We start from the raw sequence: 16,465 nt of genomic DNA on the forward strand, positions 1-16,465 counted from the left end.
CACAGCTCCACTTTCAGTTTCTGAGTTAAATTGTAGATAAAAGTCTCACAGACTTTCCTGCCTAGACTGGCTTTGAGCCATCATCCTCAGATCTTAGTCACCTGAGTAGCTAGGATTACAGGTATGAGCCACCAGTGTACAGCCACATCTGGCTTTTGGCTGGTTAATTGGAGAAATGAGTTTGTAAACTTTCCTGCCTGGGCTGACTTCAAATCATAATCCTCAGATCTCAGATCCTGAGTAGGATCACTGACATGAGCCACTAGAGCTTAGCTATTTAAATTTTGAAGCTAAGATGTGAAATAAACAATTTTCTATCTCACATTTATAATAAAGAAAATTAGTGAGAATGGTTAATACAGTCAAGAAAGATACATACATACATATATAGAGAGATACACACACACACACACACACACACACAGTGGAATTCTATACCTCCATCAGAAAGAACGACATTGCCCCATTTGTTAGGAAATGGGAGGACTTGGGAAAAATTATATTAAGTGAAGTAAGCCAGGCCCAAAGAAATATAGGTCCCATGGTTTCCCTTATTTGCAATAACTAGTATATGTGTGAGACAAACAGAAACTGTCAGACAAGTTGATGTTAGGCGAAATGAACTCCAAGATAAGGATTCAAATGTTTTTTTCTTTCTTGCAATTGTTTCCAACATATTTATAAGATGATTTCTTTGTTGCTTTGTATGTACCTCCCCCAGGGAATATGCCTGCTTTCACTGTATTTGATGTTGATATAATTTGTGAAGGGGAAGGAAAAAAACAAACTGTTTAAATAGGGTTACAGGTGGACCCATTACAACAACGAGATGTACAAGATTTTATGTCAAAAAACAAACTTTACAACTTTGGTGGGATGGGGGGGTGAAGTGGGGGTGGGAGGTGGTGGTAGGGGGGTAGGGGGGTGGAGAAAGGAAGGGATGGTATGGGGAAACAAAGGAGAAGGCAACAATGCTTGATAAGAAATGTACTCACTATCTTGCCCATGTAATTGTAACCCCTCTGTACGGTATTTTCACAATAAAAAAGAAAGAAAATTCCAATAGTTAAAAACAAACTTGCTAGTGCAAGCCCAGCACCAATGGCTCATGCTTGTAATCGCAGCCACTCAGGAGGCTGAGATCTGAGCATTGCAGCTCATAGCCAGCCTGGGCAGGAAAGTCCATAAGATGCTTATCTGCAATTAACCATCAGAAAACTGAAAATGGCACCGTGGCTTAAAGTGGGAACTTGGAGCGATAAAGCTCAGGGACAGCGCCCAGGCCCTGAGTTCAAGCCCCATGACTGCTAAAACAAAAAAACAAAGCTTGATAATACCCTGTTGCTTTTTCTCACATTCCACATCCAGTCCTTTGGCAAGTCTTGTTCTTCCTTTAACGTAAGTTCTAAATTGGACAGTCACCTACTTCTCTTCATGTCATTTTTCTGATGAACTGTGTCCAACTTGCCCACTGTTCTAACAAACTGACCTTTTTACTCTTGAAACACCAAACTCTTCCTCTGGGTTTTCGTACATGCCATCTTTTCCTAAATGTTTCTCCTTTCCTCCTCTTTTCTCCCCTTCTCTCTTCTACCCTCCCTTCTCTTTTTCTCAGAGTTTCACTATGTTTCTCACATTAGCATAGAGCTCCTGTAGCCCAGGATGACCTTGACCTTTTGATCTTCCTGCCACAGCATCTTAGTAGGCTTTCACTACCATACCCAGTTTCTAGAATATTTTTTGTTTTGACCTTGTGTTTCTTCTGCTTTATACTTGTCTCAGCTCTACTGTCACTTCCTCAGAGAAGCCTTCCACAGTTACCTTTTCTAAAAGAATTTTCCCTTGATTGTCATTTTTATCACCAGTATTACCATTTTTATTTTATGTAGTTCCTGTATTACTTGTCTCTACCATTAGCTATTAAGCATCATAAGAATAGGTACTTTGGCCAGGCATTACTATGGCTCATACCTGTAAACTTCAGCTCCTAGGGGGCTGAAATTTGAAGGTCTCAGTTCAGAGCCAGCCTGGGCAGAAAAGTCTGAGAGATTCTCTTAGTCTTAGACTAATCAGCAAAACAGCTGGAAAGGATGCATGGCTCAAGTGGGATGAATGCCAGCCTAGTATTGCCTCTACCCCGCAGAAGAAAAGAAAAATAGATAATTTTTTAAGTTTCTTGAGAATCTTAGTTTTAGGTGAGTACCTATACATAATAGGTATTGAATGAATTTAAGATTCTAGATTTTAGGGAATATTAACAAGAGTGCGGTTATATTAAATATTCACAAAGGTTCTACAAAATAGTATTTATAATCATCATTCTTTTTGTTACACTTTATCTTGAGTTTCATTATGATGTGCTTACATTTATATGAAGCATAGAAGAATTCTGTCTCTGTGACACCTAATATGAAATAAATAATATTTTAGCCTTTAAATCTATTAAATCCTAGGAAGAATCCATATTTTAATAAAGAAAAGCGTAAGCCAGGTGTGGTGAGAAACCACTGTAATGTCAGCCATGAGACTGAGTCAGGAAGAACATGAGTTCAAGGCCAACCTGACTATATAGTAAGACCTTGTCTTTCTTGCACATAGTGTATGTTCAATAACTTTGTAAAGGAATAGATTTTCAAAAATGGTAGAGTGCTCAGTGGTAGAGTGCTTGTCTTGCATGCATGAGGCTCTGGGTTCAATTCCTCAGCACCACATAAGCAAAAAGAAAAAAGCTGGAAGTGGCGCTGTGGCTCAAGTAGTAGAGCACTAGCCTTGAGCTGAAGAGCTGAGGGACAGTGCCCAGGCCCAGAGTGCAGGCCCCACGACCAGACCCCCCAAAAAAAAAACAAAAAATGGACAAAAGTAAGGGTCTGTTTAACTTCTAAGTTACTTATCTTTGCTTTTTTTTTTTTTTTTTTTAAAGATGTACAGTTTGAAAGTGATGAACGTATTACACCCTTGGAATCAGCCTTGATGATTTGGACTTCAATTGAAAAGGAGCAAAATAAACTTCATGAAGAAATACAAAATTTAATTAAAGTTCAGGTATGAATATTACTTTTTGCTTTTAGCTAGTATTTTGCTAGTTAATGTAAATATCTAACATCCAAAATAAAATTAGATTAATCTAGTAAAAATTGGTAAACCCAGAGTAAATTTAGTAAATTCTTTGCTTGAGAAATTTCATTTTCAGCTTATTGTCATGACTTGAGCTCCTAGACCTGGAACTTAATATTTTTTTAATATTTCTTACTTAGAAAAATATTGCCTATATTACAGAAAATACACTGCATCTGTTTAAAAGTTTAAACATTACCAGCTCATCTAGTGATTTGTGCTCTTCCAGTTTCTTTTCTTTCCCTTCTGCTCCAGTGGCTTGAATGCCAGACCTCTTTGCTTGTCCAGCTGTTGATCTACAACTTAGCCTTCCTTCTACCCCCTGTTTTTTTTGTTTTTGATTTTTTTTTTTCTGGTCATGGGGCTTGAACTCTGAGCCTGAGCACTGTCCCTCATCTCAAGGCAAGCTCTCTACCACTTGAGCTACAGTGCTACTTCCAGTTTTCTGTTGCTTTATATCCAAGCAATTGATGGAGAGCTAGAGATATAGATAGATATATTTAATATATTGTTGTCGCCAATGCTAGGGCTTGAACCCTTCACTGCTTGCTTAGCTATTTTGTTCATGGTGGGCACTCTACCACTTGAACCATGCTCTAACATAGCTTTTTGCTGGCTAATAAGAAATATAGTTTTAGGGCTGGAAATGTGACTCAGTGGTAGAGTGCTTGCCTTCGCATGCATGAGGCCCTGGGCTCAATCCATCGGCACCACATCAACAGAAAAAGCCAGAAGTGGTGTTATGGCTCACGTGGGAGAGTGCTAGCCTTGTGCTGAAGAGCTGAGGGACAGCGCCCAGGCCCAGAGTTCAACCCCATGACCAGCCAAAAAAAAGAAAAAATGTATAGAGTTGTATAGACTCTCTGTCCTGGCTGGCTTTGTACCACAGTCTTCTCAGCCTCCTGAGTAGCTAAGATTATGTTTGTGAACAAGGGTATAATTTAGTTCAAGAAAAAAGGAAGAAAAACTCAAAAGGTCTAATAGGAGAAGAAATATGTTTGCTACCAGTCAGAGAAAATAGGGACTTTCTCAGTTAAATAAAATTTTCATCAATTTTTTTAGAATTTAAATTACTTGTCTGTCTGTCTTGTGTCAGTCCTAGGGCTTGAATTCAGGGCCTAGATGCTGTCCCTGAGCTTTAGTTGCTCAAGGCTAGCACTCTGCCACTTGAGCCACAGCTCTATTTCCAGCTTTTAGGTAATTAATTGAAGATAGTTTCAGAGACTTTCATGTCTGGGTTGGCTTTAAACCGCATACCTCAAAATTCAGCACCTGAGTAGCTAGAATTACAGGTATGAGCCACTGTCATCTGGCTTAGAATTATATTTTTTCCCCCAAAGGTTAGACAGAACTGAAAATCCAGCTGGTTAAATAACCTTCCAAGTTAATATAGCTACCTAGATTAATGGTAGTTTCATATCTTAACCACATGTTATATCAGAAAGGCCCCAAGTTCAAGCCTAGGTCTGGAAAAAAAAAAGTTCTACTTAAGACAGATTTATGTTATCCAAATCTTCTGGGGCTCTATAGAAAGCTGACCTTTGTTACTGCACTTCTATAAAATTGACATGATGACAGTTAAGTATGTAGCATATTTTAATGTATTTCATAGTATTTGCCAGGTAAACATTCTAAGCATATTTATATATTACTCTTTAATCTTCTTATAAGTCCTATAAAATACTACTGTTTAATTATCTTGTTAGGCCTATGAAGTTAGTGTAGCATCTGTGTGTTTGCACACACACGTGCATGTATGTGTATGTGTATGCCAGTACTAGGGCTTGAACTCGGGGTCTGGCACACTTACTTACCTTCTTACCCTTAGGCAAGTTCATTGAAGATAAGTCTTTTGGATTTATATCTGGATTGGCTTTATACCAAAATCCTCAGATTTCAACCTCCAGAGTAGCTAGGATTATAGGCATGAGCCACCAGTGCCTGACTTCTATCATCTTTCTATACCATCTTTCTATAAGGAAACACTTTAAGTAACCTGCCAAGTTTATATAGATACCCACATGATAATGGTAGCTTCATGTCTTAACCACGTGTTATATAAGAAAGGCTACTATATAAAGTGATAATTCAAAGTCACCTGACTTGGTAGATTTCTAGTAGATTTTTCAGGGATCCTGAGGCATATGTATCCCAATTATGTCAAATACCTCCTCTCATTTCTCTTTTATTCAAAATTAATATTTAAGTGAATCCTAAATATATACCCTTTTGCTTCTAATTTATTTATTAATTTCTGCTTTTAATTACACAGATTAAAGATAAAATGCTGATCATTTATTAGTAAGTATATATAGGACCATATTTTTTTCATTTTTCAAAGCCAGTTATATTTTTATCTTTTATGCCATTTGTGAAATAAAATTGTTAAACAGCATAAAACATTTGGGATATTTTAGTCTTAATCTGAGTTATGTTAATAATCAGTTACTGGATATTTTAAAAAGCAGTCTAAGGTATGTATTTGTCATCTTGTCTTTAAGGCAGTAGCTGTTTGTCTGGAAAATGGCAATTTTAAGGAAGCAGAAGAAGTATTTGAACGAATATTTGGTGACCCAGATTCATATACGGTAATTGTTTAAGTTAAAACTGTAGCATTTTAGAACTGTTTATGTGAAAAGAGGAAAACTGAAGAATAATAGAAGCCAAAGTATGCTGATATGTTTTAAAATGTCATTTTAATAACTAATCTGTACAAAAAATTATTGAGATATTTTATGTATCCTTTTTTTGTATCAAGCCTTTTAATCTGGTATCGGTTTTGGGTTTTTTTTTTGTTTGGTTTGGTTTTGTTTGCTTTTTTTTTTTTTTTGCCAGTCCTGAGGCTTGAACTCAGGGCCTGGGCACTGACCCTGAGCTTTGTTGTGCTCAAAGCTAGCACTTTACCACTTGAGCCACAACACTACTTCCAGCTTTTTCTGTTTATGTGGTACTGAGGAATCAATCCCAGGACTTCATGCATGCTAGACAAATACTCTACAGCTAAGCCACATTCCCAGCACCTGGTATCTGTTTTGTACTTACAGTATGTTGGACTTCAAAATACCCATTTGTAAAGGTCTCAGCAACCACACATTACACAGCATAAGCATAGAGAAGCCATTAGGATTTGCTTATTTTTCTAGAGTTTTTGTTTTGTTTGAAACAGGGTCTCCCCATGTAGCCCAGTGACACTTCCTGCCCCTGCCTCCTGAGTGCAAGGATTACAGATGTGTGCATGGACACTTTCTAGAGTTTATGTGATCATTAGTAGTCTGGGGTGGGATGTGATTAAAGTCAATAGCCCTCATTTATTTTAAAATATTAAAAACTTACTGGAGTGAATTAAGCATATTCAAAGATAGGAAAGATGAATGTGGCATATTTCTATAGGAGAGGTATGTATGTAATATTTATTATTTAATTGTTTTCAATCAAATAATATATACCAAAATGTCTTGTATTTGAAATTAAATTTGTATTTATTAATACATTCTGCTTCCTTTAGTCTTTAGAAAGGAAATTGTTTACAATAATCTCTCAGAAAGCTACATACCACTCCTTTTTTCAACACTTCAGCTACACCGACATGATGGAAAAAATTAAGAATTATGTGAACTATGTGGTAAATGAAAAATCATCAACTTTTCTAATGAAGGTATACACATTATTTCAAGGACTAACAATAGACTTAAGACAAAATATTAGGAAAGAATGCTTGCAGTAGAGTCTAGATTTAGAGAAAAACTTAACTGAAGAATAATAAGTAAGTGAAAACATATTTAGTTTTAAATAAGTTTCTAAGCATTTTTAGGGAAAAGTAAAATCAGGTTCAGTCCCCTAAAAACTTTTTGAATGATGTTTTTATTCTGTCTTTGCCTTACAGTGTTAATAGTATGCTGTTATAATAGAAAAAATCCTGATTAATTTAAGATAACTCAGAATACCTGGCACTTCTATGTTTTTATTTATTTTACTGGAATTTTGGTGTCAGTCCTGGGGCTTGAAATTTGTGCTTAAGGCTAGCACTCTACCATTTCAACCATAGCTTCACTTGTAGCTTTTTGGTAGTTTATTGGAGATAAGAGTCTAACAGGCTTTCCTGCCTCAGCTGGTTTCAAATAGCAATCCTTAGATCTCAGCCACCTACCTAAGTAGTTAGGATTACAGATATGAACCATTGGTGTCCAGCTGGAACTTTGTTTTTTAAAGTTTTTAAATTTTATCTTAAGAATTGCCTAGAGAGCATCATGTCTATTTACTAGGGAAGACTCCTTCTATTATGCCTATTAACCAATTAGTTAGCTATAGTAGCTCTGTGCATTGTCATAACTTCTGTTGAATGGTATCCTTTAATAGACTGAACAGATACTTCAGCTATGACTACCAACAAATTTAATTTAATTCTATTAGTCCAAAATCTCTTAACTCATTCTTTCTCCTCTGTATATACAACCTTTCTAAAGGCAGCAACAAAAGTAGTAGAAAGTGAAAAAGCAAGAATAATGACATCTCAAGATAAGCCCAATAAGAAGAACATTGAAATGGAAACTGAAGTTGATTTATGTAAAGGAAAAAGGTTTGTAAACTTATTAATTTTTGTCGTTGTTTAGGAATGTTCTGTCTCTAGGTAAAAGTGATGCTAGTAAGCCATTTTGAAAGATAATTATCGAGTCCTGTGTGTGTTTTCTTACTGATGATTATATTTCGTTGGATATACGATAACACTATTGAAGTACTGTAACATTTAGCAATAGTCTCAAAATACACTGATGTTAACAATTTAAATATGCCACAGAGAAGCTGTATGGCATTTCTTTAAGTGGCACATCAAAAACCCTTGCCCTACTAAGAAAAGAAAGGCATCTCTGTTGACTATACTAAGCCCTAATGTTACACATATTATTTTCTTCTGTCTAAATTTTACAGAAAGAAAAGATATTGCTGAGTATAGTGGTGTAGCCTTATAATCCAGCACTTAGGAGCTTGAGACAGGAGGAGGTTCCTCAAATTTGAAGTTAGTCTGAGCTATGTATGTAGAAAGACCCTTTCTCAAACAAACCAACCAAGAACTAATTCTGCTGGTTTTGGTGTAGTACCTCAAACTGAAAGACTTGCTGCTGGGCTGGGAAGGTGGCTCAGTGGTAGAGTGCTTGCCTTGCATGCCTAAGGCCCTGGGTTCGATTCCTCAGCACCACATAAGCAAAAAGAAAAAAGCCGGAAGTGGTGCTGCAGCTCAAGTGGTAGAGCGCTAACCTTGAGCTGAAGAGCTGAGGGACAGTGCCCAGGCCCAGAGTACAGGCCCCACGACCAGACCCAAAAAAAAAAAAAAAAAAAAAAAAGACTTGCTGCCATGGAACATAGCCCCTGTGAATTAAAGGGGGTCACTCTACATGCAGTATTTTTGGTTGCAACATTTTGCCTTCAAATAGGACATGTTTCCTGTTTATATCTTCCACCCACAAATTTAATGCCTTTTCATCTTAAGTGCATATCATGCATTGTACCAGAATCTTTTTCAGTTTGAAGTACATCAAAAAACTCAGCATGATTAAAAAAATAAAACCTTATATCATCTTTTTCAAGGTACATTTGTATTTACAGGAGAGCTTAGCATTGGCATACGGTTTTCTTGCCTTCTTAAGTATATAGTTTTTACCTGTTCACATATAGCACTTTACAGCTTCTTTTAGCATGTATTAAATGACAACATCACTATTTTTGCACTTTGATGCCATTCCTGTCTTAAAGCATTAGTTGAGCACTGATAAACAAGGGAGCTATTAACAGACTAACAGATAATAGTATATACAGAATATATACACTTAGCAAACAGCTCATATCCCAAGCAGGAGGAAGCAGGGAAAGTGTAAGATTTCATCATAGTACTTAGATACATAATTTAAATCTAAATGAATCATTTATTTCTATACTATTCCATCTGTATTTTCAAATTGCAATTGACAACTGACCATTGAAACTACTGAAAATAATTTAGTTCTGCCCTTGGATTCAAACATCCACTGGGCCTTAAAAACATAGCTCCTGTGGATAAAGGAGGCTCTCATACAATCTTATTATTAAGTGTAGTTCCTATCTTTCTTGTCCACATACATGATACTTTATAGCAACATAGAACATCTCTAAAATAATACCCTTTACCCTTGATTAGTTCCTTTTAATTGGGTTATTTATTCTTTCCAAGGCAAGCTCATATTTGCCAATCACAAAGATGATTGTGTGAAGTCTTCTGGCCCTCTGTTTATTAGAGCTACTACTTTTTGGCTCCCACAATGCCAAATAACACAACAATTAAAAGAACTTAGTAGCTTAACTACTTACTGTCTGTGTCTCACTCAACTGCAAAGTCTATGAAGTTCATTTCTTTCAAACGCAGAGCTTTATATATGCTAAGCAAATGCTGTGCACCAATGAGTTATGCCCCCCCCCTTTCAAAGGTTGCTTTTTTTTTTTTTTTTTTGGTCTGTTGTGGGGCTTGAACTCTGGGCCTGGGCACTGTCCCTCAGCTCTTCAGCTCAAGGCTAGCACTCTACCACTTGAGCCACAGCACCACTTCTGGTTTTCCCAGTGGTTTATTGTAGATAAGAGTCTCACAGACTTTTGTGGCCGGGCTGGCTTTGAACTCGGATCCTCAGATTTCAGCCTCATGAGTAGCTAGGATTACAGAAGTGAGCTACTTGAGTCCGGTCTGAAAACCTTCATTTGATCTATCAGAAATTAGGTGGGAGACAATATAACAATGTCCAAAGGACAGAAAGTCTGCATGAATTATTTCAGAAATAGGTCAATTAGGATGCTGAGTGGAACCATGGGAAAGAGTGGCTGAGTTGGTGTGGAAGAGATCATTCATTGGCAATGAGGAATTGATAAGCCCAGGGTATGAGAGCTTATCCATTAGTCCATGAAGTCATTCATAATAGCAGTGCTTCATTATAGGCAAGGTCTGTGAGTGATAGAAAGTACTTTGAAGAATAGTAGGTAGCTATGAAGAATGATAGAAGGTGATGAATCTCAGTAGCTTGTGTCCTCAAGGACTAAGTTCTATGGAGATACAAATTAGAAAATGAAAACTTGGTGTTAGAGCTGTAGATCAGTGGTACAATCCTTGTTTAGCATACATGAAGCGCTGGGTTTGCTCCCCAATTCCACAAAAACAAATGAGAAACTACAAAAACCAATGTCTAAGACTTTATAAAGATGGAAGATTAAGCTGGTCTCCATTGGAGGAGGTCACAAAGAAGAAAAATATTCCCAAGAGGAGGTATTAGGAGAAACTATTCTAGAGAAACCAGTGGAGAGGTTACGAATAGCATTCTAGAGAGTAAAGTAGAAAGTTTGGGGATGGAGGAAAGAAGGAAAAGAACTAGCTGGTTGCATTGAGAGTGGTTAGGAATAAAAGTGTAGTTAAAAGAGCCCTCATAGGGGCTGGGAAGGTGGCTCAGTGGTAGAGCGCTTGCCTTGTATGCCTGAGGCCCTGGGTTCAATTCCTCAGTACCACATAAGCAAAAAAATAAAAAAAAGCTGGGAGTGGTGCTGTAGCTCAAGTGGTAGAGTGCTAACCTTGAGCTGAAGAGCTAAAGGACAGCGCCCAGGCCCAGAGTTCAGGCCCCACGACTGGACCCCCCCCCCCAAAGAAAAAGAGCCCTCATTTTTGGGGATAATACAGCTGTCTCAGCTCAGGCAGAGTATTTTTTGAGTCTTAGTTTGCTCCTTTATGAAATTTAAATAATACTAATTTTATAGGGTTTTTAAAATATTTCATATTCAGTATTTCTACATGACCAATCTTATTTTTTTTTTTTTTTTTTGGTCCGGTTGTGGGGCCTGAACTCTGAGCCTGGGCGCTGTCGCTCAGCTCTTCAGCTCAAGGCTAGCACTCTACCACTTGAGCCACAGCACCACTTCCAGCTTTTTTCTTTTTGCTTATGTGGTGCTGAGGAATCGAACTCAGGGCCTCATGCATTGCAAGGCAAGCACTCTGCCGCTGAGCTACCTTCCCAGCCCCAATCTTATTTTTTTTTTTTTGTCGGTCGTGGGGCTTGAACTCTGGGCCTGGGCGCTGTCCCTCAGCTCTTCAGCTCAAGGCGAGCGCTCTACCACTTGAGCTACAGCGCCACTTCCGGTTTTCTGGTGGTTTATTGGAGATAAGAGTCTCACGGTCTCTCCTGCCCGGGCTTGCTTTGAACCGCGATCCTCAGATCTCAGCCTCCTGAGTAGCTAGGATTACAGGCGTGAGCCACCAGCGCCCGGCTCTTATTTTTTTTAAGCTGTAAAAATAACCAGATATTTGCCATCAATTGTAGAATTTTTTTTTTTTTTTTTTTTGGGTCCGGTCATGGGGCCTGAACTCTGGGCCTGGGTGCTGTCCCTCAGCTCTTCAGCTCAAGGCTAGCGCTCTACCGCTTGAGCCACAGCGCCACTGCCGGCTTTTTTCTTTTTGCTTATGTGGTGCTGAGGAATTGAACCCAGGGCCTCAGGCATGCAAGGAAAGCGCTCTACCACTGAGCCACCTTCCCAGCCCCCAATCGTAGAATTTTGAAATTTTCTTTGGGAAAGAAGTTTAGAAGCTATAGGAAAGAGTTAATGCTTTGTAGCTTGAGGATTTTTTTCCACCATTGACTTGTAAAGCTAATAAAATCTTCATTTCTGAGTAAGAAAGATTCAGAAAAGAAGAAAGAGAAGACTCTTGACACCAGAAATTTTAAGAGACTTAATATTAACCTAGAGTACTAAGCAAGAGCATCACAGGAAACAGGACAGAGAAGAAAAATCTCAGAACAACTAAAGATAAGCCATGTTCCTTTTTTTTCATACTTTACTGCTCTTTTTTTAATCAGACACAATCTTTTGTGTTTCATTTAGGTCTCACAAGGATCTCTTTTTATCAAAGTTATCACTTGGAAGCAGTCAACAGTACGTTAGTAAGAAAGAAAAAGTGGAAGCTCTTCAAAGTAAGTACTATTACTGTAGTTTTAGAAATGGGGAGATGGTTTGCCTTCAGAAATGATCCAACTGTTTACCTCATCAGTACAACACAAAAAGTATGCACTTAAGAAAATGAAAGCACAGTAATTAAATGTTCTGATTCAGAGTTAGATACTGTATCTATTCTGACTGCCTGGGTTAGAGTTTTACTGTGATAGTAAGGGGGATCTTCCCCCAAAGAGTTTGCTTGGATTCTGTCACTTGAGCTATATACCTCTAGCCTATAGCACTACTTTTCTACCTTCACTGCATTCAGCAACTTGAAGTGGTTATTTCTCTGAAACATAAATATAATAGAATCTCATTATTCATGAATAATTATTGGCTTATAAAGTTTCTAAGGGCACTGAATTAGTAAATACTAAATCATTACCTCTAGAAGAAAATACAGGGCTAGGTTACATTGAGCTTTTGAGCCATAGTATTTTTATCAACTGATCAAGAACCTTGTTTTATATGTTTCTTATTAAAGAAACAATTAACACTGAGTCACTGACAGCAGCAATATACATGCTTTCATGGTAGTCTTCACACAGAGAGACATTAGACAACACTTCAATTCAACACTTGGGAAACTTGGAAATTTTAAACTAGTGAAATCACTAACAAAAAGCATAAAAATTCAAAAGAGGAGAAAAAAAAAGCGTTACTAAGCCCACCACAGAAAAGATGCAAGTTTAACTAGTATAAAAACAAACAAAAATCAGGCTGGGAAGGTTGCTCAGTGGTAGAGCGCTTGCCTTGCACGCATGAGGCCCTGGGTTCTAATCTTCAGCACCACATAAGCAAAAAGAAAAAAGCCAGAAGTGGCACTGTGGCTCAAGTGGTAGAGGGCTAACCTTGAGCTGAAGAGCTGAGGGACAGTGCCCAGTCCCAGAGTTCAGTCCTCACAACCGGACCCAAAAAAAAAAAAGGCAGGATATTACCTTCTTTGACATCAGCTGTGACTGGAATTGTCCAGTGACTCGAACTTCTGCTGCCTTTTTACATGGCCACCAATGACCTTGAAAAGTCCCATGAGTATTGATTTGGGGGTTAGACTTTCAGGCTAGGTAAACTTGCAATAGAATCTGTGAATAATGATTGACTATATGGCATTTATAATTACATTATAGTTGTATTTTAAAAAGAAATGACAGTGTCTAAAGAAAGAAAAACAAATGGTTTCTTGGGGTTGGAGCTGTAGCTCAGTGGTAAAACAGTTATTTAGTATGTACAAGGCTCTGGGTTTAATCACAAGCATGGTAGGTAGGGTGGGTAGGTGGGTGGGTGGGTAGGTAGATAGATAGATAGGTAGACAGACAGACAGACAGGCAAGCAGGCAGATGTAGATGAATACAGTCATTCTTAAAATCAGTTCATAATTCTTTTTAATATTTTATTGGCATATATTAAATTTTATAATCCTTCGAACATGCATAATCTACTTTCAGTCATTCTCTATTCCTTTTTTTGCTTTTTGGTAATACTGGGCATTGAATTCAGGACTGAACATTTGCTCCAATTGCTTGCTCAGCTGGTGCTCCACTGCTTGAGCCACACCTCCAGCTGGACATATTCTGGTTATTTTGGAAATCTCACAAACTCCATCTGCTTGGAATGGCTTCAACCAGATCTTGGCTTCCTAAGTAGCTAGGATTGCAGGTGTGAGTCACCAGTGCCCAGTGCCCAACCCCTTTATTATGCTTTCTTTTTTTTTTTTTTTTAATTTGTCTTTATTGGGGTTTAGGACATGGGATGAGAAAGGTCACCTTGGGGCATGCTCTCCCCCACCCCCCAGGAAATGTCCATTCTAATCCTGGGATGCTTTTTTGAGCTTTTTCTTTTTCTTGGCACTACTTTTGCTGCTAGCAGCTTCTTCAGGCCCACTGCTAACTGGCTCCTCCTTGGAGGAGAATTTCCTCTTTTTCTTGGGAACAGGGAGGCTGGTTGCCTCGTCAGGTTCATTTGCCACTTCCTTAGGTTGCTTCTTCCTCTTGGGAGGACTTGGGCTGCCACCAGCTATCTCTTCAAGATCACTACTAACCAACTCCTCCTTGGAGAAAGCTTTCTTTTATGGGGTTTGGAGAAAGAGACAGAGGGCTCTGGTTCTTCCATCCTATTTTTTGAGGAGCCTCCTGGGGCTTTTTTTTTTCTCTCTCTCTTTTTTTTTATTGTAAAGATACTATACAGAGGGTTACAGTTACATGAGTGAGGTAATGAGTACACTTCCTCTTGAACATTGTTACTCCCTCCATTGTTTTCCCCCTACCATCCCCTCCCTCCCTCCCTTCCCCGAAGTTCTTTTTTTTTTTTTTTTTTTTTGATTGTGATTAAGTGATTACATAATTTCCAGAAATTCACAGTATTGTGGAATAATGATGCTCATTTAAAGTCACAAGTTCATTCTAACTTCCCTGGAGCAAATTGTCTATCACAGTCTGTAATATATAACGGTGTTCACATGTTTGCTTTTTCTTCTTTTTGGGTTTTTCATGTGTTTCCTCATTCTCCTCTGGAGTACTACTGCTATTTTCTGGAGATGCCATGGCAAGCATAGCCAGTCGCTTCTTTTCTTTCTTCAAGGGTTTCTTCTCCTGTTTCTCAAGCTTCCTAGTAATTTCAGCAGCTGCTTCCTCCTCCTGAACCATTGCTTCCTTCATAACATCCAGATTCTTCCGTGAAATCTCTCCAGTCTCATAGAAGGACAATCGTTCCTCAACTTGTTCTTGAAGCTTCTCCCCAAATACACTTGTGGGTACCTCAGAGAAGCAATCAATTCGGGAGGCAGTACTGCATTTGTTTGTGAGGTATCGGGAGATACGGCCTTTGTTCTTGGCTGCTGCTTGGCCAATGAAAGTGGAGTGAAAATGAGTCCATATTTTGGTATGTTACCCCTTGTCTTCAGGGCTCTGGAAACTCAGTCCCTTTTTTGGGCTCTGGGAAATCACTCAGACACCAAGACTGGCCATCATATTATGCTTTCTTATCCCTTTATCCCTGCCCTTTTTTTCCTTTCCCATCTACCTCACCAATTGTTTTGTTGCCCCCTAATGATTTGTTTTCTACAAATGAGAGAAAATCTGATATTTATCTTTTGGGGTTGGTTAATTTCACTTAACATGATCCATTTCCAGCAAATGACCTAATTTAGTTCTAATAAATTGAAAATCCATATGTATATATACTTATCCATTCATCTGTCAGCTAGGCTGTTCTTCTGAGTGTAGATCCAGAATTGGTGTGGCTAGATCATAAAGTTCTATTTTTCGCTTCTTTTCCCTTTAGTGGTACTGGGTATGAACTCAGGACCTTGTAATGACTAAGCAAGTGCTCTACTACTTGAACCATGCTCATTCTAGCCCTTTCAATTTTGTGAACCCTCCAAACTGTTTTCCATAGTGGCTGCATTAATTTACATTCCTATCAGCACTGTTTATCCCAACATCCTTGCTAGAATTTTTCTTGATTATAGCCATTTTGTCTGGTGTGAGGTAGAATCTCAGTGTCATTTTGATTTATATTTTCCAGATTGCTAAGGATCTTGAATATTTTTTTCATGCATTTACTAACCATTTATACACTTCATTTGAAAAATATCTATTCAAGTTGGGCACTAGTAGCTCACACCTGTAATCCTACTGCTCAGGTGGCTAAGATCTGGAGAATCAAAGATCAAAGCCAGCTGAGGCAGAAAAGTCTGGTACACTCCATTTCCAAAATGAAGAAAGTCAGTGGAGACTTCATCTTCACACTTAAGGTCTGGAAGTGTAGCTTAAGTGTTAGAGTGTAGTTGAGCAAGTGCTAGGTCTGGCGTTCAAACCCTGGTTCTGGAAAAAGAAAAAAAAGAAAAAAAATAGAGAAAAGAAAAGAAACACGTACATCCAGGTGTGATATAGGAGATAACAACAGGTGAACACTCCCAGGCCTCCAGAGGAGCTCAATCCAACAAAGCTCTCAAGATGACTCATTGTTGCATTCCAAGATCAGGGGCCACAAACACCTTTCTTCATGGAGGCTAGTTAGTCTCATATACTGCAGGGAGTCCTGCCTCACAAATTCTTGTGCTAGGGTTTTAGGGCTTGTGGGCTATGTGAACTTCTCCTGCAAGTAGAGTGAACAGTTTATAGGAGGACTGTGTGATTTTTTACCTTATATTGAATAAATTTCCCCTCCTAGTTGGGGGAGCCAGAAACTGGCTCAGATTCCTTGATGCCTCTTTTCTGCTGGGGTTGTTTCATTGTTGTTTTTGCCACCCTGTCACCTCCATTTTGGTTGCTAGTTCTCTTCCACTTTTCACCCTTTCTCATTTCAGAGTCTAGTCCCTTCTGTGTTACCATATGGTCATTCACAGTGAAAATGGCAGATA

The 16,465-nt window shown here is 38.4% G+C and overlaps 1 protein-coding gene across 2 annotated transcripts in view; it reads left to right on the forward strand.

The window, feature by feature from the left end:
* Positions 1–16,465, forward strand: part of Terf1 (telomeric repeat binding factor 1) — a 30,432-nt gene that overhangs the window by 7,212 nt on the left and 6,755 nt on the right. For both annotated transcript variants that reach the window (XM_042666891.1, XM_042666895.1), the window contains 5 exons: positions 2,921–3,042; positions 5,616–5,702; positions 6,620–6,769; positions 7,578–7,690; positions 11,995–12,083. In XM_042666891.1, coding sequence (XP_042522825.1) covers positions 2,921–3,042; positions 5,616–5,702; positions 6,620–6,769; positions 7,578–7,690; positions 11,995–12,083 — 561 coding nt within the window. The remainder of the gene's footprint in view (positions 1–2,920; positions 3,043–5,615; positions 5,703–6,619; positions 6,770–7,577; positions 7,691–11,994; positions 12,084–16,465) is intronic.

The sequence above is a fragment of the Dipodomys spectabilis genome, unplaced genomic scaffold (assembly GCF_019054845.1).
Source record: "Dipodomys spectabilis isolate Male_0828 unplaced genomic scaffold, ASM1905484v1 ptg000015l, whole genome shotgun sequence".
Lineage (NCBI taxonomy): Eukaryota > Metazoa > Chordata > Mammalia > Rodentia > Heteromyidae > Dipodomys > Dipodomys spectabilis.